The 25,623-nt window shown below is 33.6% G+C and overlaps 4 protein-coding genes across 6 annotated transcripts; 2 read left to right on the forward strand and 2 right to left on the reverse strand.

Annotated features, from left to right (window-relative positions):
* The first annotated feature begins 453 nt into the window (after positions 1–453).
* On the forward strand, positions 454–2,855 carry LOC133817196 (GDSL esterase/lipase At5g14450-like). The gene is made up of 5 exons (XM_062249632.1): positions 454–936; positions 1,069–1,278; positions 1,394–1,572; positions 1,665–1,938; positions 2,212–2,855. The coding sequence occupies exons 1-5, from the start codon at positions 681–683 to the stop codon at positions 2,457–2,459; spliced, it is 1,167 nt and encodes a 388-aa protein (XP_062105616.1). The 5' UTR covers positions 454–680; the 3' UTR covers positions 2,460–2,855.
* Positions 2,856–3,336: 481 nt separating this feature from the next.
* LOC133817199 (GDSL esterase/lipase At5g14450-like) lies at positions 3,337–5,147 on the forward strand. Of its 2 annotated transcripts, none has more exons than XM_062249635.1 (5): positions 3,337–3,670; positions 3,748–3,957; positions 4,069–4,241; positions 4,344–4,617; positions 4,708–5,147. In XM_062249635.1, exons 1-5 carry the CDS (start codon positions 3,379–3,381, stop codon positions 4,953–4,955), a joined length of 1,197 nt encoding a protein of 398 aa, XP_062105619.1. In that variant the 5' UTR covers positions 3,337–3,378; the 3' UTR covers positions 4,956–5,147. The 2 variants fall into 2 exon arrangements, with proteins under 2 accessions (XP_062105619.1, XP_062105618.1); XM_062249634.1 differs by having other exon boundaries at positions 3,338–3,670; positions 4,066–4,241.
* Positions 5,148–5,668: 521 nt separating this feature from the next.
* Positions 5,669–7,467, reverse strand: LOC133817198 (elongation factor Tu, chloroplastic-like). The gene has a single exon (XM_062249633.1). The coding sequence runs from the start codon at positions 7,363–7,365 to the stop codon at positions 5,896–5,898; it is 1,470 nt and encodes a 489-aa protein (XP_062105617.1). The 5' UTR covers positions 7,366–7,467; the 3' UTR covers positions 5,669–5,895.
* A 1,488-nt stretch (positions 7,468–8,955) lies between these two features.
* LOC133817200 (SAGA-associated factor 29 homolog A) lies at positions 8,956–12,743 on the reverse strand. Of its 2 annotated transcripts, none has more exons than XM_062249638.1 (9): positions 12,463–12,743; positions 11,837–11,930; positions 11,561–11,637; positions 10,715–10,821; positions 10,522–10,607; positions 10,288–10,341; positions 9,599–9,752; positions 9,429–9,442; positions 8,956–9,264 (listed from the first exon to the last, which is right to left on the reverse strand). In XM_062249638.1, the coding sequence occupies exons 1-9, from the start codon at positions 12,578–12,580 to the stop codon at positions 9,159–9,161; spliced, it is 810 nt and encodes a 269-aa protein (XP_062105622.1). In that variant the 5' UTR covers positions 12,581–12,743; the 3' UTR covers positions 8,956–9,158. The 2 variants fall into 2 exon arrangements, with proteins under 2 accessions (XP_062105622.1, XP_062105620.1); XM_062249636.1 differs by having other exon boundaries at positions 10,715–10,824; positions 12,463–12,742.
* Between the last annotated feature and the right edge of the window lie 12,880 nt (positions 12,744–25,623).

Here is a 25,623-nt window from a genome sequence, read left to right on the forward strand (position 1 = left end):
ATCTTCAGCAAAAAAAAATTATATTCATTATGCACTTGATATAAAGACACTTACTAAAACAAAGTGTAAGAAGATGGTTTTTATTAAAGGAAAAAACAAGCAAAGTAAGCCTAAAATACAGCAGGAAATGAAGCCATATAGAACGTAGTAGAGTCAGACGATTAGATCCAAAGCTAAAGGTCAACTCAACTCAACCTGTTTAAACCATACTAAAAAATGTTGACTTTTCTGAAAATTGATTATTCTGTGCTCACTATACATGTGACTTGATTCATGTACTTTTGCTATCAACTATACAATACAACATAGTATAATTTGGCATTCGAATATTCAGGTAATTTTAACAAAATTTGACTTGGATTTATTTATATCTAATATGGTTTTTGGATTGAGTTTTTACAAAATAAGCTAATCTAAACAGCAAAACAGGTCCAACCCCAGTTCCTACGACTTATAAAATAAAAAAAACAGCTACATACACAGCTAGATAACTTTTCCAATTACAAATTGACTAAAAATAACTTTAACTAGTCAGAAACCCAAGTATTAAATCAAAGGCAAGTGGGTTTTTCTTTATTTCTCATTATGGCATTTCAATATGATGATCCCTATACATGCATTTTTCTTGTGTATATATATAGTGAGGTCTTATGGATCCGTACATATTTTAAACTGAGAAAATGGGTATTGCTAACAGTGCCAGGTTCCTTTTTGTAAGCTTTTTAGTTACTTGGGTTCTAAGCCTTGGAGTTGAAGATGTGAATGGTGATGTAGTTCCTTGTAAATATCCAGCAATTTTCAATTTTGGAGACTCAAATTCAGATACAGGCTCTATGTCAGCTGCATTTTACCCAAGACCAGCTCCCAATGGTGTAACTTTCTTTCACAGTCCAGCTGGAAGAGTTGGTGATGGCCGTTTAATCGTTGATTTCATTGGTAATCTACTTGTGAACTTCACCTGTTTGTTGTTTTGTCTCTAAGATTTTCTACTTTAGAATTTAGATATTTCTGTGAAAGTTTAGAGAATTACCTATCCATAATTGTTACATGTATTATGTATTTGTGCAGCAAAGTACTTCAAATTGCCTTACTTGAGCCCATATTTGGATTCATTTGGGACCAAATTCAGACATGGTGCCAACTTTGCCACTGGAGGAGCCACTATCAGGCGCTCAAATGATTCTTTGTTTATAAGTGGTATTAGCCCATTTCCACTTGAAATCCAAACTGTGCAATACTCCAACTTCAAGAACCGGACCACCAAGCTTTACAGCCAAGGTTAACTTTCTAAATTTTGTTATATAAATTAATATGTAGTCAACTGCTATTTCAAGCTTAGATATCTAAACATAATTTTGACAATGTTTTCTTATTTCAATATTGTGATCTGCAGCCAAGAGAAGCTCAGATATAAGAAAGAACTATCCAAGACCAGAAGACTTCTCAAAGTCTCTTTTCATAGTTGATATCGGGCAAAACGACCTTGCTGCAGGTTTCCGGACTATGATGACTAATGAAAAACTTCTAGCAGAAATCCCTGATATGATGAATCTGTTCTCTTTAGGCATCCAAGTAAGTTGCTGCATTGATAGTTTGATCATAGTTTAATACGTTCACATTACAAAATATGAGTGTTATAATAAGATTAACAATATGTCTTACAGTTTCTGTACCAACAAGGAGCAAGGACGTTTTGGATACATAACACAGGCCCCATTGGTTGCTTGCCATCGACCCTGTTCGACATCCAGAATCCAGCCCCTGGTTTTCTTGATGGCATTGGTTGTATCAAGTATCAAAACGACATGGCAAAAGAGTTCAATAGGCAGCTGAAGAGAAAAGTCAGTGAACTAAGGGCACAGCTTCCTCTTGCTGCATTAACATATGTGGATATGTACGCTGCAAAGTACAGTTTGATCAGCAATGCAAAGAAACTAGGTAACAATCCTAATACATACATCCCAAGCATTTTCAATTCTTTAAAGCTACATTGGTAGCCATCCCACTAACAATAACACCCAAATTCACTTCTGAGCCTAAATTTCTCAACTTCTGATACCATTAAGGTAATTATATGAAGTGATAATACCAAACCATAATGCTGAAACCAAGATTAGTTATTGATATTGCTTGGAGCTAACTTGACCAAGAAGCTTTTTGGCCTAGTATTTTTTCACTCAATTCTTTATCTTGCTCTCTCTACTTATGCAGGATTTTACGAAAACTTGAATATCTGCTGTGGTTCCTTTAAAGATGGTGTTCGTAAATATTGTGGGAATAATTTTCTAAAGAATGGTACTCAATTTTTTGTTGATCCATGTAAAGATCCTTCCATGCATATCAGTTGGGATGGTATACACTACACTGAGGCTGCAAATCGCTGGATTACTAACCAAATAATAAAGGGTTCCTTCTCTGACCCAAAGTTTCCCATCTCAAAAGCATGTTATAGGCACTAATCTGTGTAAATATACTAACATCATCCATTCATTGATGTCCATCTTTAATTTGATGTCATTGGATTTCTTGGTTTTTCAAGCAACCAAACAAAAAGAGGAAGAAGAAAGAAGAGCTATAGGCAATTCTACAAGTGTGTTAGTGAATTATAAAACATTTTGCAATGAATGAAATGTTATATAATATGTAAAATGGCTATTCTTGTGTTTTGGGCTATGAATCTTCTCACTTGGACTGTGAAATGTACTATGAAATTATAAAGAAATAGATTTAAATGCAGATTTTTTTTTATATGGTAACAGCTAAATGAAAGAAGATAATGTGAGATTTGCCCCGTTAATAACGCAAAAGCAAGTTCCACCCATCTTTGTTTTGTCCAATTACAGCAGAAAACGACAGAAGCATATACATCACCGACTTCTTTTAACTTAACTTTTATTCTCATAATTTATTTTTTCTTAGTCCTTTTACACACACATGTTTATTAAATTTGGACAAAGATTTTGCTTTTCATTTAAATTCATAATTTCATGGCCCCTCATACCATTAATCTTAATAACATATAAACAAGAAAAAATATGAGGACAAATTGAGGATCTCGGAAAGTGTAACACTTAATTTAATGGGCAGTGGTAGATTAGAAGATTGCAAACAGAGAATTGCTTGCCAGTGTAGTGGTTTGTAATATTTAAATGTTTTGTAACATAAAAAAAGTTTGCCGTAAAACAAGTGCGAAAGGGTCAAAAAGTAGAGTAGAAAACAGTAAGATTACAGCACATGGAAGTGTCATCAACGCCTAGGACCCCTTTTGTCCCACGTGTAACAGTAACATTTGTCTTCAAACTCCTTCTGCAGTCACTACACACTCGTACATATTATCCTTAAAATGGACAAGAGGGTTTAGCCTCTGTGACGAGTGAGATGAGCCAGACAAGTTTGGCAACAGTAAAAATGGGATTTTGGAGGAAAATCCTTGGTGGGGTTTTGGTTTTATGCGTTTTGGGAGTGGGAGGAGAAGAAGAAGCAGCAGCAGCAGCAGCAGCAGCCTCACCTTCTTGTTCCTTTCCGGCGGTGTACAACTTTGGCGACTCAAACTCCGACACCGGTGGCATTTCAGCTGCTTTTGAACCGATTCCGGCGCCGTACGGCGAAGGCTTCTTTCACAAACCATCGGGAAGAGACTGTGATGGCCGTCTTATTGTAGATTTTATAGGTGAGTATATGTGAAGAACTGTGTTTTTGTTGTGTATAACTCGATAGTTATTTAACTGAGTTGGTATAATTATGCAGCTGAGCGCGTAGGATTGCCATACTTGAGTGCTTACTTAAACTCATTGGGAACAAATTATCGTCATGGAGCCAACTTTGCCACCGGAGGATCCACCATTAGAAGGCCTAATGAAACCATTTACGAGAATGGGATTAGCCCATTTTCGCTTGATATGCAGGTTGTGCAGTTCAAGCAGTTCAAAGCCCGAACCAAGGAGCTTTATGAACAAGGTAAGGTAGTAAACTTTTTAAAAAGACAATGTCTTTTATTGAGAGACGCTTTTGATTTGTATGCTTTGCTGAGCTTTGCTTTGCTTTTCCTCTGTGCTGATCATACAGCAGCCAAAACACCCTCCGAAAGGAGCAAATTACCAAACCCAGATGAGTTCTCTAAGGCACTTTACACATTTGATATTGGGCAGAATGATCTTTCTGTTGGGTTTCGAAAACTGAGTTCAGACCAACTTCTGGCGGCTCTACCGGATATCGTCAACCAGTTAGCCAAGGCAGTCCAAGTGAGTAGTTTTGAACTGTGATGTTGTTTAAGAGAAAAGGGTATTTAAAAAATTGAACATCTTTTGATGAGTGTGATTGACTGACTGACTGACTACTGTTAGAATATATATCAAGGAGGAGGGAGGTCATTTTGGATTCACAACACCGGTCCAATTGGGTGCTTACCAATCAACTTTTTCTACAATCTAAATCCACCACCTGATTATCTTGACCAATATGGCTGTGTCAAGACCCAAAACATAATGGCTGTGGAGTTCAACAAGAAGCTTAAGGAAAGAGTAATCAAGCTAAGAGCAGAGCTCCCTGAGGCTGCCATAACATATGTAGATGTCTATGCTGCTAAGACAGGAATGATTGGCAATGCAAAAGCTCAAGGTAAATAAATAGTTCTTTAGTTCTAACAGTAGTAATCAAAAGTGGAAAATTGATTAGAAACTAAACTATTTCATTAACATATAATTGCAGGATTTACTGATCCACTAAAGGTGTGCTGTGGTTATCATGTCAAATACGACCACGTCTGGTGTGGGACGAAGGCACTGGTGAATGGAAGTGCAGTGTTTGGTGCTGCTTGTGAAAACCCTTCTACTTCTATCAGCTGGGATGGTGTGCACTACTCTCAGGCTGCGAATCAGTGGGTTGCTAATCGCATACTCAATGGTTCGTTAACTGATCCACCAATTCCAATCACTCAAGCATGTAAGAGACATTAGAATTAGCAATATCGGCACCATGTATTAGATTGAGCTATGAAAGAAACTCCTAGAAAATATTACATGTTTCAAAAATATGTATCAGTAATGTAATCGGCAAATCTCTACTGGATCAAAACCAGAATTTTGATTCAGTTTACTACATTTTAGACCATGAGAGGACCTGATTTGTTCGAGATTACTCTTTGCTTATTCTCTATATGGATACTATGGTTTATATCACTACAAACAAATATAAACTAAAGATCATAATCTCATGGTCAGAGGCTCATCATCATGTCATGTCCTGTGTTACATTATAAACTAAAAAATAAAAATAAGAAGAAGTCAAGAGTAACAAACCCTGCTAAATTTTTGCCTCCAATCTGCAATACTAGCTAGAGAAACTACCAGTTTCATCATCATGTTTTCAAATATCATAAAGAAAGTGCTTAGCAAGATAATCATGGTGTAATTTCAAGAATACATCTTGAATGACCTGTAACACGAATCTTAACAATTTGGGCATCACAAGTCTATTTTACCGAGTTATCATTCTTGATTTTAAGATAGGCTATTAGTCAATATAGGAAAAACTCCAAAAAGGCTATCACTCCGCCTTAAGGTGATCTCAAAATCGTAGTAGAGTATCCTAAAGTTGTGAAAACTAAAAATTCGTGAGAGAACAACTTATCTTTGTAGCCGAAATTCATGCAAAAAGGAAAAGGCTACAATTTGGTAAAAGCTTTTCATTACCAGCATACAGAAATAAAAAGGAATACATGTCTAATACTACATGGCCAAAACTATTACAAGAAGAACATGGAGAAGAGAAAACTTATCAACAAAAATGTAGCATCTAAATTCTGCGAAAACTTAACTCACCTAAACCATACTAAGAGAGCACAAAGCTGATTCATCCAACAGACAAACAAACAAACAAAATGACAAACTTGTTCTATCACTCAATAATTGACTGAATGACACCAGCCCCAACAGTCTTCCCACCTTCTCTAATAGCAAATCTCATACCTTGCTCGCAAGCCACCGGCATTATGAGCTCAACAACCATCTTGATCCGGTCTCCAGGCATGACCATCTTGGACTCTTCATCCTTGTCGTTCTTAATACCAGTAACTTTCCCAGTAACATCAGTAGTCCTCATGTAAAACTGGGGTCTGTATCCAGCGAAAAAAGGTGAATGCCGCCCACCCTCTTCCTTCTTTAACACATAGACAATGGCCTCGAACTTGGTATGAGGCGTAATGGTGCCAGGCTTGGCAATAACCATTCCTCTTTGGATATCAATCTTTTGAATCCCTCTGAGCAGAATGCCCACATTGTCACCGGCAATAGCCTCATCAAGGGTCTTCTGAAACATTTCAACCCCTGTAACTGTTGTGGCTCTAGTCTCTCTGAGACCAACTACTTCCACACTATCCCCAACCTTGACCTTGCCCCTCTCAACACGCCCGGTGGCCACAGTTCCACGACCCGTGATCGTAAAAACGTCCTCAATAGCCAAGAGGAATGGCAATTCGGTCTGCCTTTTGGGAATGGGAATGTAACTATCAACAGCATCCATTAACGCGTAAATCTTATCAACCCATTCATTATCTCCTCTATTAAGCTTCGGGTTCGCCATTAAAGCTTCCAAAGCTAATAAAGCCGAGCCTGAAACGATGGGCACATCATCACCGGGAAACTCATACGCGGACAGAAGCTCACGAACCTCCAACTCCACCAACTCAAGAAGCTCCGCGTCATCGACCTGGTCCTGTTTGTTCAAGAACACCACCATGTTAGGAACCCCAACTTGCTTAGCCAACAAGACGTGTTCTTTCGTCTGCGGCATAGGCCCGTCGGCGCCGGAGACAACCAGAATCGCGCCATCCATTTGTGCGGCACCGGTGATCATGTTCTTGACGTAGTCAGCGTGACCAGGGCAATCCACGTGAGCGTAGTGGCGGCTCTCAGTCTCATACTCAACAGTGGCGGTGTTGATGGTGATCCCTCGAGCTCGCTCCTCCGGCGCGGCGTCGATCTCGTCGTACTTCTTCGGAGCACTATTTCCCATGGAGGCCAAAGCCATGGTTAAAGCAGCGGTAAGAGTGGTCTTGCCGTGGTCGACATGGCCGATCGTGCCGATGTTGAGGTGAGGCTTCTTTCGCTCGAATTTCCCCCTGGCAGCCCTGACTGAAAACGATCTCCGGCGGAAAATGGAGTTGCCAGTGGACGGAGAGAACGAGGTAGAGTAGCGAAATAGGTTGGAGGAGGTAGTTGAGAAATAGGGTTTTAGGAGTATGGATTCGGTGGGTTTAGACAGAGAAAAGTGGTGAGAGAGAGCGGGTGTCGTAGACGGTGATCGAGATTGCATATGAGGGAGTTTGAATAGGGAAGAAGACGAAGTAGCTCCAACAATGGAAGCCATGGCAAAAGACTGTGACTGAGACTTTTCGGAGAAGAAGGTCACAAGTCGCAACCAAAGATCGTTTCAGAAAACGGCCTTTTCTTGCCTATATTACATCAACTGTTTTTGAATAATTATAACAAGTCATTTTCTGAATTAAACCTAATAGCTGTTTTTTTTCTTTCTTAAATACGACATCGTTTAGGTTTTTTTTTTTTTAATTTTCTTTTTGGAATTAGAAAATAAAAATAGTAAAAAAATGTTTACTAATTGTAATAAAAATAAATAAATAATTTGCACAAAGTTGCCACTAACTTTTTTCATTGAATTTGTTCTAATGGTCACTTTGGTATAGAGGAAAAAAAAAGTATAGAGTTAGAAAGGATAGTATATTTTCTTTGTAGTTTGGTTTTGGTATATAGAAAGAAAAAGAAAATATTGTGAAGTTATCATTAAAATTTGAATAAAAAATTTGTATTGAAAAATAATTTAATAATTTTACTTTTACTTGTGTTTATAAATTTTTTATCTCATCCTTTCCAATAATTTTCTATTTATTTTTGTCTTTCTTCTCATGAGCCTCAAACATGTTGCCCTAATTTTTTTACTTTAGCTTCCCATAGATTTGCTAATTTTTTTAATCTTCCTAATAAAGCTTATGGTGGTTTAGTAAAAAGTAAACTAACATAATGCTATGTTATAATAAGTAAGACTGATAAATAAATTAAAAATAAAACACAGCAAATATTAATATTTTATTTGTGTAAATAATGATCTATCCCTAATAATAGGATTGCCTTATAATCATTTATCATAAGAAAAAAAACTTATAATTATTATTTAAATAATGCACAATAAATATTTATATGAATGTACATTTTCATTTTCATTGTTTTTCTACTAATCAAACTGAGTGATTTTGGGTTTCTAATATAAATAAATAGTTGAGTATAATTTAATAAGAAATAATTAGTTGAAGTATTCACATTAATTATATATAAAGTACATTGTTATAATTTAGGACAAAATATTTTTTTTCCACCGAACTATAGCCCCTCAAATTTTTTGTTTGTCAAAAATACTCCCTGAACAATACTAAAACTATTATAATTTAGTTTAAAGATTTTAATTTAGTTTAGAAATATTGGTTTTAGTTTTTTTTAAATTATATTTTGATTAAAAAATATATGTTTATTAATTTTTTTTTATAGGATTTTATATAATTTCATAAATTTAAAAATCTATTTTTATTAATTTTTTATTTTTTATTTAAAATTAATTAATTAATAAAAAAATTATTTTGAAATATTTTTTTTAACTATCCCATCAACAAATTCTATTTTGGACGGAAGGACAAAAGCTTACCAGTGCTGCAATTCAGAGGTATTTTTTACAAGCAACAAAATTTAAGAAGACAAAAATCTACTAGTGGTGGGGGAGAAAAATAAAATTTTGTCCTATAATTTATTCAAGAACTTACTGCTTAAGATTTTTGTTATTAAGCAGGAAGATAGATACAAGTTCTACAAGAGTTAAATTTCCTCTGCTTTTTTTATTTATTGAGCTTATGACTACTATAAAATATTTATATTGAAGACAACTCTAGTACTTAAAAAATTGCGTAGTTTTATACCTCACTAAATAAATTATCAGCCTTAGCCTTGGAGTATTATTGCTCAAATTAAATATGAAAGTAAAACAGCTAAAGACCATACAAAGGGCTTGCCCCATAATGCTACTATCCACGCAAATAGTTATCAATAAGGCTTAACCTATACAAAATCATAAGCCATTTTCATTATTAACAGCAGTAATCACTGTCGATGTCCTTCAGGCAATGCCACCACCTTATGGAAGGGCACTTCCCTCTTAGGCAAGGATCCATCTTCTTCTTCGTCATCATCAAATTCGAGCAGGTAACTGCCCAAAAAAACCAGAGAACATGTTATGTTCTTGAAACCGAGCTCTTCGACTAACTATAACAATTACTATGTAAGTACCAACAGACTCGAAGCATATAACAAAATATTTCACTTTGAAAAACATGAGATAATCAATACACAAAGCATATAGATGTGACTTACTCATCAGTCTTTCTCTGAAACGATGAGACGTGGGGGGGTGAGTTCCGCAGCATGCAGAGTATAACAAGTTGTCAGTTTCATGGTGAGGTGGGAAAACAGAATGCAGAAGAATGAAATCCATATTTGAAGAATGTTAATCACACTGAGAATAAAATAGTTGGAGTTGTCACCTTGCGAGGGCCATTTACCACGGTAGCCTTGTAGAGTGCAGTTGTTCCTGGATAGACCGCCAAAACATGTCTTCCGTGAGGGAAATCCGGTGCACTCAAAGGATCGTTTTTCTTGGGGAAAGGAATGATAGCCGACAGCGGCACCTTGTACCTTCTGAGAACAAGAAGCAGAAAAAGGTTGTTCAGATGAAGTACTTTGCTAGAGCTGATCAATTAGAAGAAAAGTAAACTGAACCATAGAACAATGTATACACCAGTCAAGAGGGAATTTAAAGCCTCTGAGCTAGGTACATATAATATGATAAGATATCACTTTATTATAAGACATGCTTAGAATAGAAATAAGGTAAATATAATATGATAAGTGCAACTTAGAACCTATTCAATATCCTATAATTTTATAAACATAATTTCAGAATCCATTAACAATGATTAAAACATACATATATTAGTTGTGATTTAGTGAGAAATATTACTAAGTCAAAATCCAATAACTCTCCACAACTAAAATTAGAGAGACATAAGAAAATTCACAGCAGGCAACGGCCCACCACCAAAAAAAATTACAAGATTAAAGAAATTTCGAGGAAGAAACATAATCTGAAAAAAGAATTTACAATATGGCAATCCATATGAATTGACAAAGTCTCATAAATATATATAAAATACATTAGCTTAATAAAAATTACCTTTGACCAGTACCCTCTTCATCATCACCGGGCTCCTCATCTAGCACTTCAAATCTGTACAAAGTATCTCAACAAATAAGAATTGAGTGGGATCTGAACGTTAAAAATGACTCAGTAGAGTCCGACTATGAACTCCTATCTGGCATTCAACATAACGTGACGCTAAACCAATAGCTTACATATAGTAATCGTAATTGAAAACCCATATATTGCATCTAATGAAATTGAACTTACTCTTTTGTTTCTTTATCAAAGTGCATCACTTTTACAACAAACCACTCATCCTTATCACCATCTCCTGCATTGACCTTAGCTGCTACCTAAAAACAGCAGTACATTACAAATTATACAGGATGTCAAACTTACCAACTAAATGAAAGAATACACAATCACATTTCACAGAACTCTAAAAGAGCTGCAAGCATACCTGCTCCCCTTTTATAGTAGTATAAGCTTCTATGTGGGTTCGCATGGATGGAGAGAGTCTTGAAATCTCGGAATCAGTTTTCATTCTCTTCCTCTTCTGTTCACTGCCTTCTGCAACATATGAAAATATCAGCAGTGAGTGGGAACAAAAGCATCATTGCCTAGATTAAAAATTGATATCTAAAGGAACTTTACACATTCAAACATGTTAGGTTTTGTTTGTATTGCCTTGTAATAACTCTTATAACTTGTGAATCAGTCCACATTTTCTATTTCACCTAGTTGTACATAATTTTCTTTTATCCATGCAAGACTAACTTTTAATGAAACTCAATAAGATATTCTATTCTATCAACTATTCAGAACAAATTAATGTCAAATCTAGTACTGCAACTTAACAAAATTTCAGAGAAACTTAACATCTTACAAGCCAACATAAACATTGTGAATTAAATATTGTGTTATGCTGTTAAATCTCAAATAGCTTTACTATTTTTGAGTTGACTCCTATGCACAAAGAGATACAAAATGTTACAGAGAAATGCTCTCAACAGTCATGCTTCAAATGTGGTACTGAAAAACAAATGTAGGAAGCATGATGCAAAAGCTTTATAAATGTCATATGAGCTACAAACCAAGACTGAAATTTTATGTGCAGTTCTTATCGGTGAACTTTTACTATCCTCTGTTCATAAACATCTATGAGAAAAATGATAAGCCAGCTTACGAAAGCTTGGGACACTATTTCATGACAATAAGTCTCTTCAAAAATAAAAAAGAGTACAAGCTCATGCGAACGTAGTCTTTCGAAAGAAAAATCTTATAGCTCCAAGCTGAGAGTGCATACCAACTCTTCGACGCTGCTGCCCTTGAGTTCCAGAAGGTAGCAGGGCATCAAGTTGACTTACCAATATGTTGGAAACACTGCAACCAAACATGACACTGAAATTATATGGTGCAAAGTAATGACATCGGATGTTGATAAACCAATAAACATAATTTGACAAGAAGCTAACTCCAGCACCCATGAAATAATTATGCATATAAAAAACATTCACCTGATTCACCTGAATATTCAAGAAAAAGGCTTAAGTTAACAATAGGAAGTTACAAACTAACATACCTTACTTCTAATTCAGAAAGATCTTTAGCATGGGAATATAGATTCTTCAGTTTTGTTAAGGAAGTATCTCCTGGCTTCTCAACCATCTCAGGAGCTGCATTGAAATGAACAAAGAGAAATTGGGGCAAAAAAACAAAACAAAAAAAAAAAAACACCCGCAACTCGAAATAAGTAAATAATCATTATTAAACTGCAAATTATGATTTTAACCAATCATCTGGGATGTAACACTCGGATTAAAGGGTACCAGAAAAAATAAATCATGATTTTAACTCTCTATCAAAATCAAACACTAATGCCATTGTTTCATAGAACAATACGTGATTAAAATATTTAATAAAAAAAATATTTATCTAAACTGATTCTGACAAAACTCATCAAATATATCCAGATAGAAAAAATAAAAAAATAAAACGCTTATAACTGCACTACAATGCATATTCAAAAAATCAAACAATTTACTATTCCAACAAACAAACTAACAATAACCCAATAATCTAATTTACCCAAATACCATTTTCATATAAACAAATCATAAAATTACCCACATAGCAATAAAAGTTTAAAAACAAATGAAAACTTGAAGATAATCAGATATATAGAGAGTAAAGAATAGAAAGACTGACTTTGTTGAAGCTTTTTATGCATCTTATTGATCTCGGTGAGAACCTCCTCCTGCTCCTTCCTTAACCGATCAAGCTCCTTCGAGTTGTCCAATATTCCATTAATGTCCGGCGAAGACATCGTCTTTCTTGTCCCAAAATTCGATTCAAGCTACGATTACAGTTCTTGTTCTTCCACTCTGATCATTTCTCGTCAAAATATCTCGTGTAATTACTCATAAATTATTATTCTTAATAATAATCACAAATCTCCAGCTTAGACCGAAATAAATAGTGGAACTAATTTTTAAAGACCAGAAAAAGAAATATATATATTCAAACTAACTGAGGTGACTCCGCAACGACGTCGTTTTTAGTTTGTGGTGTTCGTACCTAAAGGCTGTGATCGTAGATGATCACCAGCAAAGTAATGCCACGTGGAGGAACGTTGATGAGTAGGTTGTAGTTTTGGATATTGATGAAGAGTTTCGCACGTGCGAATAGTAATGTTTGTATTTCATTTTAAATAGAAATTCAAAATTTGAAATTTTATAGGGCAAAATATAATTTGGGAGCTAATTACATGAGATTAACTGTCATTTACCTAACACACGATAAATGCATGTATTTTGAACATTTATTGCAAAATATGACTAAAAAAATGTAAAATATGTGTTTTAGAAAATAATAAATAGTGTTAATAAATAGTATTAATGTTTTAGAAAATATGAGTGTGCCCAAACATAGATTTATTATTTGGCAAGCTGTTAACACGTGATCACTTGCATCGAGTGTTAATGCTTCTTGAAAGTACCATTTCCCGGTCTGTGAACAAGCTGATGAGAGTCATGGTCATTTGTTTTTTGACTGTTGTTTCTCTCAGCGGGTAGTGCTTCATATTCAAGGTTGGATAGGCTGCAAATGGCCTTTAAATTTCAGTAGCTGGACCAGGTGGATTGAAGATATGAGGAAGGGGGTTAAGGCCTCTATGGTGGCAGTTGTTTTTTCAGCATCAGTCTATTATATTTGGCATAATAGAAACACTTATTTTGTTCATAATTACTCGCTTAGTGTCAATACTGTGGTTGATATGGTAAAAAAAAATATCATGTATAGATTTAGTTGTTTTTTTTCATAAGAATCTGAAAGGAAATAAGCTTTTTTTTATGAGGAAAATGTTATCCATGTAATATAGCTGAGTTCTGGTCTTTTTGGGGATTGTGAGGTTTTGTAATGGTTTATGATTAATAAAGGCTTACTTTCTTGATCAAAAAGAAAATAATAAATAGTATTTTTATTTTCCGAACTATAATAATTATATGATTATGTCCTTTTAATTACAATATATACTATTATATAAAAAAAATTAGGATTACAACTTATTTATGTAACAAAAACTTAAAGAGAACTACCGAAAAATCTACTTTAGGAACCTACCGTAGAAGCTTCCTGGACCCACTATCTGCTAAAATTTAATTTTACTAGTTCAAAAAAGTAATTTTGGCTAAGATCCTAAATTAAATATACTCTTACATATTTTAATGTTACAAGTTCAATAAAGTAAAATTAGATTCATAATTTACCATATTTCCTCACTAACAAAAAAAAGTTAGATTGAGATTCTAAATGAAGCGCTCGCAAATATTTTAAATTTTAAATCTACTAGTCCAATTAAAATAAAATTAATTTATAGGATATTTCAATTGCAGGCTAGTATTTTAATACTATTAATTCAATAAAGTAGATTTTTCTAAATCAATCAACGCTAATATTTTGGCACTACTAATTCAATAAAGTAAAGTTATATTAATGTCATAAACTAATTGTCGTCAATATTTTATTCTTAAATCATAAAAAAAAATTACTCATGAGCTATCATGAAAATTTATATCTAATATGGTTTTTGGATTGAGTCTTTTTAAAATAAATAATCAATTATGGGTTTTATGTATGTCTCACAATCTTCATTTTTAATTAAAAATGAAATTATTATAAAGTTTGATTAATTCATGAGAAATTACTACAAAATTAGAGAATTAATACTCATTGATTATTTCTATCATTTTACCTAAATATATTATTTTATATGTATATTTTTTTATCATTTTCACATTCCATCCCCTAATATGATCTTAAAAAAAAAATTATTCAAATTTCCATATACTATTCTTTTGCAGCCTTTTGTTATATTTTCTCTTTCTAAAACTTTAGCCAAAAAAACCCTTATATTTTGATTAATAATAAAATGGTAATTTTTGTTTTTTTAAAACAAAAAAATGGTTATATGAAAACAATGGTAGACACCACTATTTCAATGGTATATAAACAAAGTTAAAAAATAAAACTACAAAAAGTTATTTTCTATATTTTATAAAAATATTTTTTTTATTACATTATTTTCTTATTTATTACTCTATTTTTCTCACATTAATTGCTTTCTTTATTCTCATCTTTTTTTCCATTATAAATCATCACAGTCTCTCACAATATTCTTTCTTCACTTTTCTTATATTCATCATCTTCTATCTTTTTATTTTCTCTTATATTTTTTTGGAGTTTTGTAATATATTTTAAAATTTTTTTTTTTATTTAAGATTTGTTTTAATTAAATTTTTTATTTTTTACGAAAATCATTACCTAAAACATTTTTTGTTTTTTAAAAACAACAAAACTATATTGTCAATTATTGAAAACACAAGAAACAAAAAAAATAAACTTTACTAGTTAGAAATTAAAATTAATATAAACTCATTCACTTACTTTGATCATGCTAGATTGCCCACCAAAATAATTTGAAAATGGAAGGTTATGAGGAGTGTAGAGGCAGCCGGCAACGGAGAAAGAGATGGAGATGACGATGGTTATGGTGATCTGGACAATAGAAGATCTGGGATCTCGGGGAAGACGAAGGTTGTGGGATCTCAAGGACAAGGATAGTGAAATTATTTATTTTTAACAAATAGTGAAGTTATTTATAATCTAACGTAAACCCACTATTTTGGTCGAGGATACTTCTCCAGCAGAAAGTGGACTAATTTTAGTCCTTTCCAATAGATTATGTTCTCCAAACGTGGGATTGTGACTAACTACCATAGTTTCGCTCTCCCAATTCGATGAGCCAAACAAGGCCTAATTATTAATATTATCTTGTTTACTATTATTTTATTTGTAAGATGACATATTGGTCTCTTAACTTTATCATGGCAAACCATAATTACATACTCTCATGTTATTTTTATTATGTAATATTAGTCAAATTCTTATTATATTATCCATAACTTTACACCCCACCTAAGCATATTAAAATTCATATTAAATTCTTTCTTGATAAGAATAAGTACGTCATGTAATTTACTCCATCTAATCATATTTTATTTCCAAATTTGTTAGAAATATTGTTAAGGGTAGTTAATAAGGGATTAGTTAAGCTGCTAATGACTGTTTAGTTACTCTGTTTTTAGTGCTTCCAGCTGTCCGCAGCTCAGCCTAACTGTCTCCCTTCGGTTGTAACAGATTTCTGTTACACTCTCTCAATATATATCAGCTAAGCTTATCTCAACATCACGTTGAGATCATTTCACTCATTTCATTCTTTATTCACTCATCTCTCTCACTTCAGAATTATCACATGGTATCAGAAGCTACACGGATCATGGCGTCCGACGGAACGACTCACTCAGTTGCCGACAATGTCCAACAAGCTCCAGCCGCAGTTGAACAACTTCCCCTACCCAACAATACCTTGCTCCCACTTCATCTCCGCCTGGATCGCCAAAATTACTCCTACTGGCGTGCATTGGTCCTGGCTGCTCTGCGCGCGTACAATCTCGACGGATATGTTCTTGGATCCCTCCCTCAGCCTCCCTTGAATATTGCAGGTACGACTCAGCCCAATCCTCTTCATGCACATTGGCTTCGTTTCGATCAATTCATAATGCACTGGATTCTCAACTCTATAACGGAAAATATGCTTGGTCATGTGATCCGATGCCGTACGTCGGCTGAGATCTGGACGGTTCTTCAACAACTCTTTGCCACGAAGTCGAAAGCCAGAGTTCTTCAGATCAAAGGACTGCTCCAATCCACCAAGAAAGGCTCTATGACGATCGACGACTATATCTTGAAGATGAAGACCTACGCTGACACGCTAGCTGAAGCAGGTGACCCGATCTCTGACGACAGCTTGTGCCTGTATGTTCTTGGAGGCTTAGGATCAGAGTACGAAGCTACGATCGTGAATCTGACGAACAGGTCTGAACCTTTGACGATTCAAGACGTCCAATTCAGTCTTCATACTCAAGAAATGCGAATCCAGCAGCTCACCTCCTCCAACATCGACAATGCTGAAGCTAACTTCGCTGGACTCTCCATTCGTGGTCAGAACAAGTCTCAGGGACGTCCCGGTCGTGGATCTTGGCGTGGACACAGACCTCCTCATGGTGGCCGTGGATCTGGTCGATCGAGTCGAGTGATATGTCAGTTGTGTGGCAGAACTGGTCATACTGTTCACCGTTGCTTTCATCGCTTTGATGTCCATTTTTCAGGTGCTCATCCTCACACCTATCCATCTTCCAACAATGCGAACGACTCACCAAATGCATTCATATCCGAACCAACCTACACGAACAACACATCGAATGACTGGATTCTTGACACCGGAGCTACCAACCACATGACACATGACGATCACTCTCTGACTCAGAAAGCCGACTACAAGGGGAAGGCAAAAGTAACAGTCGGTAATGGTGAGACTCTTCCTATTTCACATATTGGTTTTAATTCAGTTTCTACTATTAATGCCAATGAGTCTTTAATTCTGAAAGATATTTTACTAGTGCCTAATTTGACCAAGAACCTTATAAGCATATCACAGTTCACCAAGGATAACAATGTTATTCTTGAGTTTGATGCCTCTTCTTGTATTGTCAAGGACAAGAGTACGAGGCAAGCACTTCTTCAGGGCTCGCTTCGTGATGGCCTGTATACTCTCCAGATCTCCTCTCAGTCATCTTTAGCAAATGCTCAGTCCCAGTCCACTGAAATAAAGTCGCCTATCAAGCATGCATACAATATTACTACTACCAGCAATGTAGTATCAGATAAATCCAAAGCAGCTATGATATGGCACTCCCGCTTAGGTCATCCCTCCAAACCTGTTCTTGATAGTGTACTGTCTTCAATAAATCCCTCTTTGAAATGTAAACAAGTTGATTTCTGTGATGCATGCCAATTAGGCAAACTTCATCAATTCACTTTCAAGAGTACATCTCATAAAACCACTCTCCCTTTTCAATTAGTTCACTCTGATGTATGGGGCCCCTCTTTTTACACTTCAAATGATGGATATAAATACTATTTGAGCTTTATAGATGATTACTCAAAACATGTATGGCTGTATCCAATGAAAGCTAAATCTGATGTACCATCTCTATTCAAACATTTCATTGCATTTATAGAGCGTTCATTTCAAACAAAGATACAGAGTGTTCAAACAGATTTAGGGGGTGAGTATCGTTCATTATATCAACTCTTTCATGACCTTGGCATCTCACGTAGACACTCATGTCCCCATACACATCAGCAACAAGGCCGAATAGAGCGGAAACATCGGCATGTTGTCGATATGGGGCTCACTCTCTTAGCACATGCTAACATGCCACTAAAGTTCTGGTGGGAAGCTTTTTCCACAGCTGCACACTTAATCAATAGGCTACCAACACCAACTCTAGACTTCCTTTCACCATATGAAACTCTCTTCAAAACAAAACCAGATTATACTCTGTTCAAAGCATTTGGGTGTGCATGTTTTCCACTTCTACGTCCATACCAAAACCACAAAGTCTCATTTCGATCTTCTAAGTGTGTTTTTGTCGGGTATAGCTCACACCATCGAGGATACAAGTGTCTACATCCCTCAGGTAGGCTTTATGTTGCTCGTAGTGTCACATTCAATGAAGTAGAATTTCCCTACGATAGCCTCTTTGTCCAAGGTCCAACATCCTCTTTGCCTACCCTGAATACATCTAATACTGGTTTTGCACTTCCATTAGTCTCACTTCATAAGCCACAATCACCATCACTAGTGTCTCGCCCAGACTCCCCTGTTCAGTCTCACTCCCCAGTGTCTACATCTCAGTCTCCAAATAACACCACTCTTCCTTCCTTGTCCCCTGTAACCTCTCATATTTCCCCAACACAACCAACCAACTCTGTGTCTCCACCACATGATTCTCCAAATCTCCCACCATTTGTACCCATCTCAGATTCACATTTTAACTTGCCTATACCACCCAACCCCACAAATACACACTCCATGGTAACTCGGTCAAAAACTGGCACATTTAAACCAAAGACTTACTTGGCAAATCTTACACCTGAATTGGAACCTCTAAATGTGAAAAGTGCTCTCACTAACCAATGCTGGAAACAAGCTATGTTATCTGAATTTCAGGCACTGCAGGCCAATCAAACGTGGAGCTTGGTACCCTTCACTCCAGACATGGCTGTGATCAACAACAAATGGATCTTCCGAATTAAATATAACAGTGATGGGACTATCAATCGACACAAGGCCCGTTTAGTTGCAAAGGGCTTCCAGCAAACACCGGGGATCGACTTCCTTGAGACATACAGCCCAGTTGTCAAGCCATGCACTATACGGGTCATTTTCTCTCTAGCTGCAATCAACAAGTGGGAAATACAACAAATCGACATAAATAATGCTTTTCTGAACGGCAAACTTCATGAAACTGTTTACATGCACCAGCCAGAGGGATTCATCAACACCTCCTTTCCCAATCATGTCTGTAAACTCCACAAGGCGATTTATGGACTACGCCAAGCACCTCGTGCATGGTTTGACCAGTTGAAATCGTCTCTTCTCAGTTGGGGCCTCAAGGACTCAAAAGCAGACACTAGCCTCTTTTACTCAGTCAGTGGTCCGAAGCAACTCTTTGTCTTGGTCTATGTCGACGACATTTTAATAACAGGCAATGACAATGCTCAAATTCACCGTCTTATTGTCGATCTTAACGTTCATTTTGCCTTGAAGAAGCTTGGTCCAGTGCAATACTTCCTCGGCTTCGAAGTCACTCGCACGTCTGATCACATTCTCCTGAGTCAAACAAAGTATACGAGAGACTTGCTGACTAAAACCAAAATGCTGGACTCCCACCCTCAACCGACCCCTATGTGCCCAAGCTTTAAGCTCACTCTTGATACAGGCGTCCCATTAGCTAATCCAACAATGTATCGATCAGTCATAGGTGCACTACAGTACTTGACCCTCACAAGGCCAGACATCTCCTTCGCTGTCAACAGACTTAGCCAGTACCTAAAAGCTCCAACTACGGCTCATTGGACAGCATGCAAGAGAATCCTTCGCTACTTGGCTGGCACATTGTCTCAAGCTCTCCGATTCACAAGCAGCTCCTCCCTTGATCTTCACGCATTCTCAGACGCCGACTGGGCTGGCAATCTAGACGACAGAAAGTCCACTTCAGGATATGTAGTATACCTTGGTGGCAACTTGATAAGTTGGTGTTCAAAGAAGCAGTCTGTCATAGCAAGATCCAGCACGAAGTCAGAGTATCGTGCGTTAGCTCTAGCAACGGCTGAACTCGTATGGCTGCAGTCTCTCTTTGCCGAGTTGGGATTGTCCACGTCTCCATGCCCGATTATATGGTGTGACAACCTGGGAGCTGCCTCATTAGCTTCAAATCCAGTGTACCACGCTCGTACAAAGCATATCGAAATCGACTTACATTTTGTTCGTGACAGAGTCTTAGACAAACTTCTGGATGTTCGATATGTCGACTCAGCAAACCAAGTAGCTGATATATTAACCAAACCCTTACCAATAACTCATTTTTCTAGTCTTTGTAACAAGTTAGGACTTCACAATACGTCCAACTTGAGGGGGGGTGTTAGAAATATTGTTAAGGGTAGTTAATAAGGGATTAGTTAAGCTGCTAATGACTGTTTAGTTACTCTGTTTTTAGTGCTTCCAGCTGTCCGCAGCTCAGCCTAACTGTCTCCCTTCGGTTGTAACAGATTTCTGTTACACTCTCTCAATATATATCAGCTAAGCTTATCTCAACATCACGTTGAGATCATTTCACTCATTTCATTCTTTATTCACTCATCTCTCTCACTTCAGAATTATCACAAAATTACTATTTAGGTTACCTGAAACTTTATAACTATGTGTGATACTCGAGATTATCCATCAAGCTAAAAGAATGAGAGCTACATAGTGATTCAAGATACCCAAACTATATATAAGATGACATATTTAAGCGTTATTGTATTTAAAACCGAACCTCACTTTTTATAATTTAAAAACAAACTTCACGTGCTACTACCATTAGTTAATTTTGCCTTAAAAGTACTCTTTTTAGTCCATAAAAGAACTAGCCAATGAATGAAAGTGTGCCACATGGAGCTCGTGGTACCCTACAAGAATGCGATTGGTAAATAAAAGTGGTATTTGTTTTGAGTAGTTGAGCTGTTTTAGAAAGTGTAAAGAGACTTAGAATGGATGTGATATTAAACTCTTGTGTACACAATGATTTACTTTAGCTTTAAAATACATGTGGAGCCCACCCAAATTATTAACTTTACCCTCTTAAAATTTGAATCAAACATAAGAAGGATTTTAGATTCTCATTCTCATATTTACTTTACTCCATACCAAACATCCCCTAAGGATTCAGCTTTACGACTTGTATTATTTTTGGCAACTCCAAACGGATTGCAAAATAGCAAATATAATGCTAAAAATATACAAAGTCAATTTCAACTCAACTTTATTTATCCCACCATTATGTCGTCCTAATTTGTTTTTTATACTAGTATTTAATAATAAATATATATGTATATTATTTTATATATAAGATAAAATAATAAAGAATATACTTTTTGGTGTAATTTTTTGTGTTGTGGTTAGAATGGAAAAATAATATGGTGCTAAAATTTTTTAGTTTTGGTGTTGGTGCAACACCATATATAGTGTTATAGGTTGGAGATGACTTTAGGTCCTCAACTTTTTATTTTGTAGCAATTAGATGCTAACATTTACTTTCAGGCTCACATAGGTTTCCAATGTTATATTTTATTAAATAAATACTAATTTATAAGGTTAAGATAAGATTTTGAAAAGAAAATAAAACACAACACTTTTTTTTTACTCTTTAAACCCTTCTTAGTTAATTAATTATTACCAAATATATTATTTTGATAATTCACTTAAATATTCTCTTGAAATATTAATAAATAATAATAAAAAAGTTAAGTAATTTAAATTTTAGAGGCATGGAGTTTATTAAGGGTGTTGTTATATATAACATCGTTTTTTTTCTCACTATGCACATTTTTATTTAAACTTTTCATAAATTGTTAAACATTATTTCCACTTTAAATAGAAATATGTGTACTTAGAAAAAAAAATGATGTTATAGATAGAAGCACCCTTAATAAATTTAATGTTTCTAAAATTCAAAGTATGTAAATTTTTTTATTAAAAATAATAAATTGATAGAAAATAATAAACTTTTAAGTGATATTAAATATTTTAGAGGTAAAACAGAAAATAAATTTTTAATATTTGATAAGAATATTTAAGTAAGTTTACCAAATTAATATATTTGGCAATAATTAATTAATTACTTTAGTTAAAAAGAAAAAACAAATAGGTGCTATATATTTTTTTGGTTAAAAATCTAACTTTACCCTTATAAATTAGGTTTTATTCAATAAAATATGACACTAAGACTTGTGTGAGCCAAAATATAAAAATTGAGATCTAGTCACTACCAAAAAAAATTAAGAACTTAAGTGATACAAATAGTAAAGTTTTGAGACCCCAAGTGCTATTTACCCTCAAACATATCCAAAATTGGGTGCTTTGGGTCTAAACATAACACTTATTATATAATATTTGGTTGATAGGACAAGTTAAGAAATGAATGAAAATGAAAGAATTTGTTGTCATTCCTTTGTTTGGTTCATACAGTCCCAATGAAAAAGTGATTCCGAAGGAAACATTATTCATTTATGTGTTTGAATTGATATTCTATTTAAAAATAAGTGGAATACAGTAAAACTTCTATATAAGAATAATATATATTTTATTATAAAAAAAATTGGTCTCAGTTTGAGCCAGTTATAAATAAGAATAACCTCTAAAATGTAATTAGTTATACATTTTTTAAGTCTTACATCAAGAAAGTATACATCTATATAGTAATAATTATATATACAGTCAAATATATATATGGAAGACTTCTCAATGATTATTACTCATGGATGATTACCATAAATCACTAAACAAGTTTTTGATGAGAAATTATTATAATGATAATGAAAATAAATAAATAAATATATAAAATCAATAATTTCGATTTTTTTAGATTAATTAGACAATAAACATTAGTTGAAAAGATAATTGTCACATTAATTATTCTCATTAATTCCAAAATGTTTTTTTTACCATGGAATGGATAAAATGAATGAATAAAGAATCAAGAAGGAATTGAGAATGAATATTAAATAAGATTTTTTTTATTCTTTAATTAATAAATATATGACCGTCATATCATCAGGTAATTCTTCCAAAAGTTTGAAAAAGTCAAAATTTATTTTTTAAAATATTAATTACTAATTATAAATATAGATCATTGATCTTAATCTAATGGTTAATATTAAAGTAACTATCCATATGTAGTAACCATTAAAAGTATCATCATATATATATATTATGTAATTTATTTGTACACAAGTGAGAAAATCAAAGATTTATTCAACATTTGAATTACTTAAGTTATATTTAAATATGTAATAGTTATTAGAGAATTTTATTGTTATTGTTGTAAAAATTAATACTTTTAGGTGTTTGGAAATATTTTGTACTAATAAATCTATTCAGTGATAACCTCCTAAAGTTATTCTTATATAAAAGTTTTACTTATATAAAAGTTTTACTGTATTTACATTTTTGTTCAATATCCCTTTTTATTTCTCTTTGAATTTTTTTTTTCTACTGCACTTTTCTTTTATTAAAAAAAGAACCAGATAGCTTATTTTTGTCTCTACCATCAATATTTCTTAACAATTTTTGTCAAATAATTAATGCTGTTTTTATTTAAAAATTCACTAACTATTATAAGTTAAATAATAACTTTAATATTTTTATTAAATATTTCTTCTTTGAAATTTATTGTCATAATTTATGTATATTGTTATCATTATTTAGTTTTATAAATATGGTTATAACATATAATTTAATTACAATTTTTAAGTATTAATGATATTTTATTGTACAACTTCTTTCTACAAAATATTTATGTGTAATATATATAATTTATTTATTTAATTTTCCTATAAGGATAATTTAATAATAAGAAAAATTATAATTTAGAATAAAAATGATAATTTAGTATATAATAAAATCTAACATTAAATAATAATTTAATTTAAAAAAAAACATTGATAAAAGTAGAATAAAAGTATTTTGGTCAAAATAATATAAATTCTATTACATTCTATGCTATACTAAACATAATAATCATTATTCGCTGGCTGATTCCAAAATTTCAAACAAACAAAAAAATTAAAATTCAATTTTATTTCATTCCATTTTTGTTCTGCAAACAAACTTTACCTTAATTTGTGCAAGTTTATAGCAAATAGCATCAAATCGAAGCAAAACAAAATAAATATACACACCCTTAAAGTAAGTGCCAATGGATGGCACATCTCAAAAGCAAGGACCACCCAAGACTCAAAACCAGACTTCAATGCTTTCTATGAAAAAGATAAGATATATTTCTCATTCATTAGACCATGAAAATTTCTAATTATCATGCTTCTAGTATCATTGACTTTGCAAGTTGACTAAATACAGACTAAAGTTTAAGGAAAACTAAATCAGTATTAATACATTAAAAACAATTTTTAACTGCTTGCACAGCCTTATTTATATTCACACCAATAATAAAAATTTCATGAGAAATGTTAAATACACTCTATATTATATTTTTTTTTTATATTTTCTTAAATTAATGAATGATATGTAGATTTTATTAATTATTTGAAAAAATACTAAAATATAAAGAAATAAATAATATTCACATGTTATGATGAATGAAGGAGAGTGTAAAAGAAAATACGATAGAAAATTTCATTAGCACTTTTCAAAAAGACATTAGAGTATGGAAAATGATACATACAAAACGCTAGCTTGAAGTAAGAAGGGTGTGTTATAATATAATAGGGGTACACATTCTCTAGGCTCATCCCACTAGGGGTGTACACGGTTTGGTTTGGTGCGGTTTAGAAGAATTTTTAAACCAAACCGCTCATGCGGTTTTTTCAAAATGAAAAACCAAACCAAACCATTAAAATTAAAAAACCAAACCAAACCATAAATAAACGGTTTGGTTTGGTTTTAACCATATAACCAAATTATTAAAATTTAAAACTTTTTTATTATAAAATAATTAACTAAATAATTGTATTTAAATAATAATAATCTTACTTTTACTTTTAAGACCATAAAAGTCTACAAGAAACTTATTGTCTTTGTTGTTGTAAGTTTAAGTATTTTGAATCATTTTATAGAAGTGAGAAAAAGAAATGTTTATTTTCTAAGCAATGTGGGACTTTACATTTTTTTTTACTTTTAGAAACTTGTGCATCTATTAAATATTATTAAAAACATATCATAAACAATTAAATTGTTTGGTTTGGATGGTTTGGTATACTTTATATTAACTTAAGTGTAGGGGTTCAATCCTTTGAACCATCATTTCTAAAAATGATTTTTTTAGAAAAAATTACGGTCTGGTCCGGTTTAATTGGTTTTAGAAAATTAGAAATCGTGACCAAACCACTAAAGTTGAACGGTCCGGTTAAACCGAACCATAAAAAACAGTTTCATTGGTTACGATTTTTGGCGGTTTGGTTCCAAACCGCGGTTTGCGGTTTATCTGAACACCCCTACATCCCACATTATTTTAGTATGATACAAAATGCTCTTCAAACTTATGCTTCCAATTTTAAAAGAATGTTCTAAAGCTAGCCAAATTAACCTTTAAATGAATAATACATTAATTAGACAAATACTCTTGGGTCATATATTAAAGAGATACCGACAAGAATTACGAGAATTTATCTAAAAATAAATTG

Source organism: Humulus lupulus, chromosome 2 (assembly GCF_963169125.1).
Source record: "Humulus lupulus chromosome 2, drHumLupu1.1, whole genome shotgun sequence".
NCBI classification, from domain to species: Eukaryota; Viridiplantae; Streptophyta; class Magnoliopsida; order Rosales; family Cannabaceae; genus Humulus; species Humulus lupulus.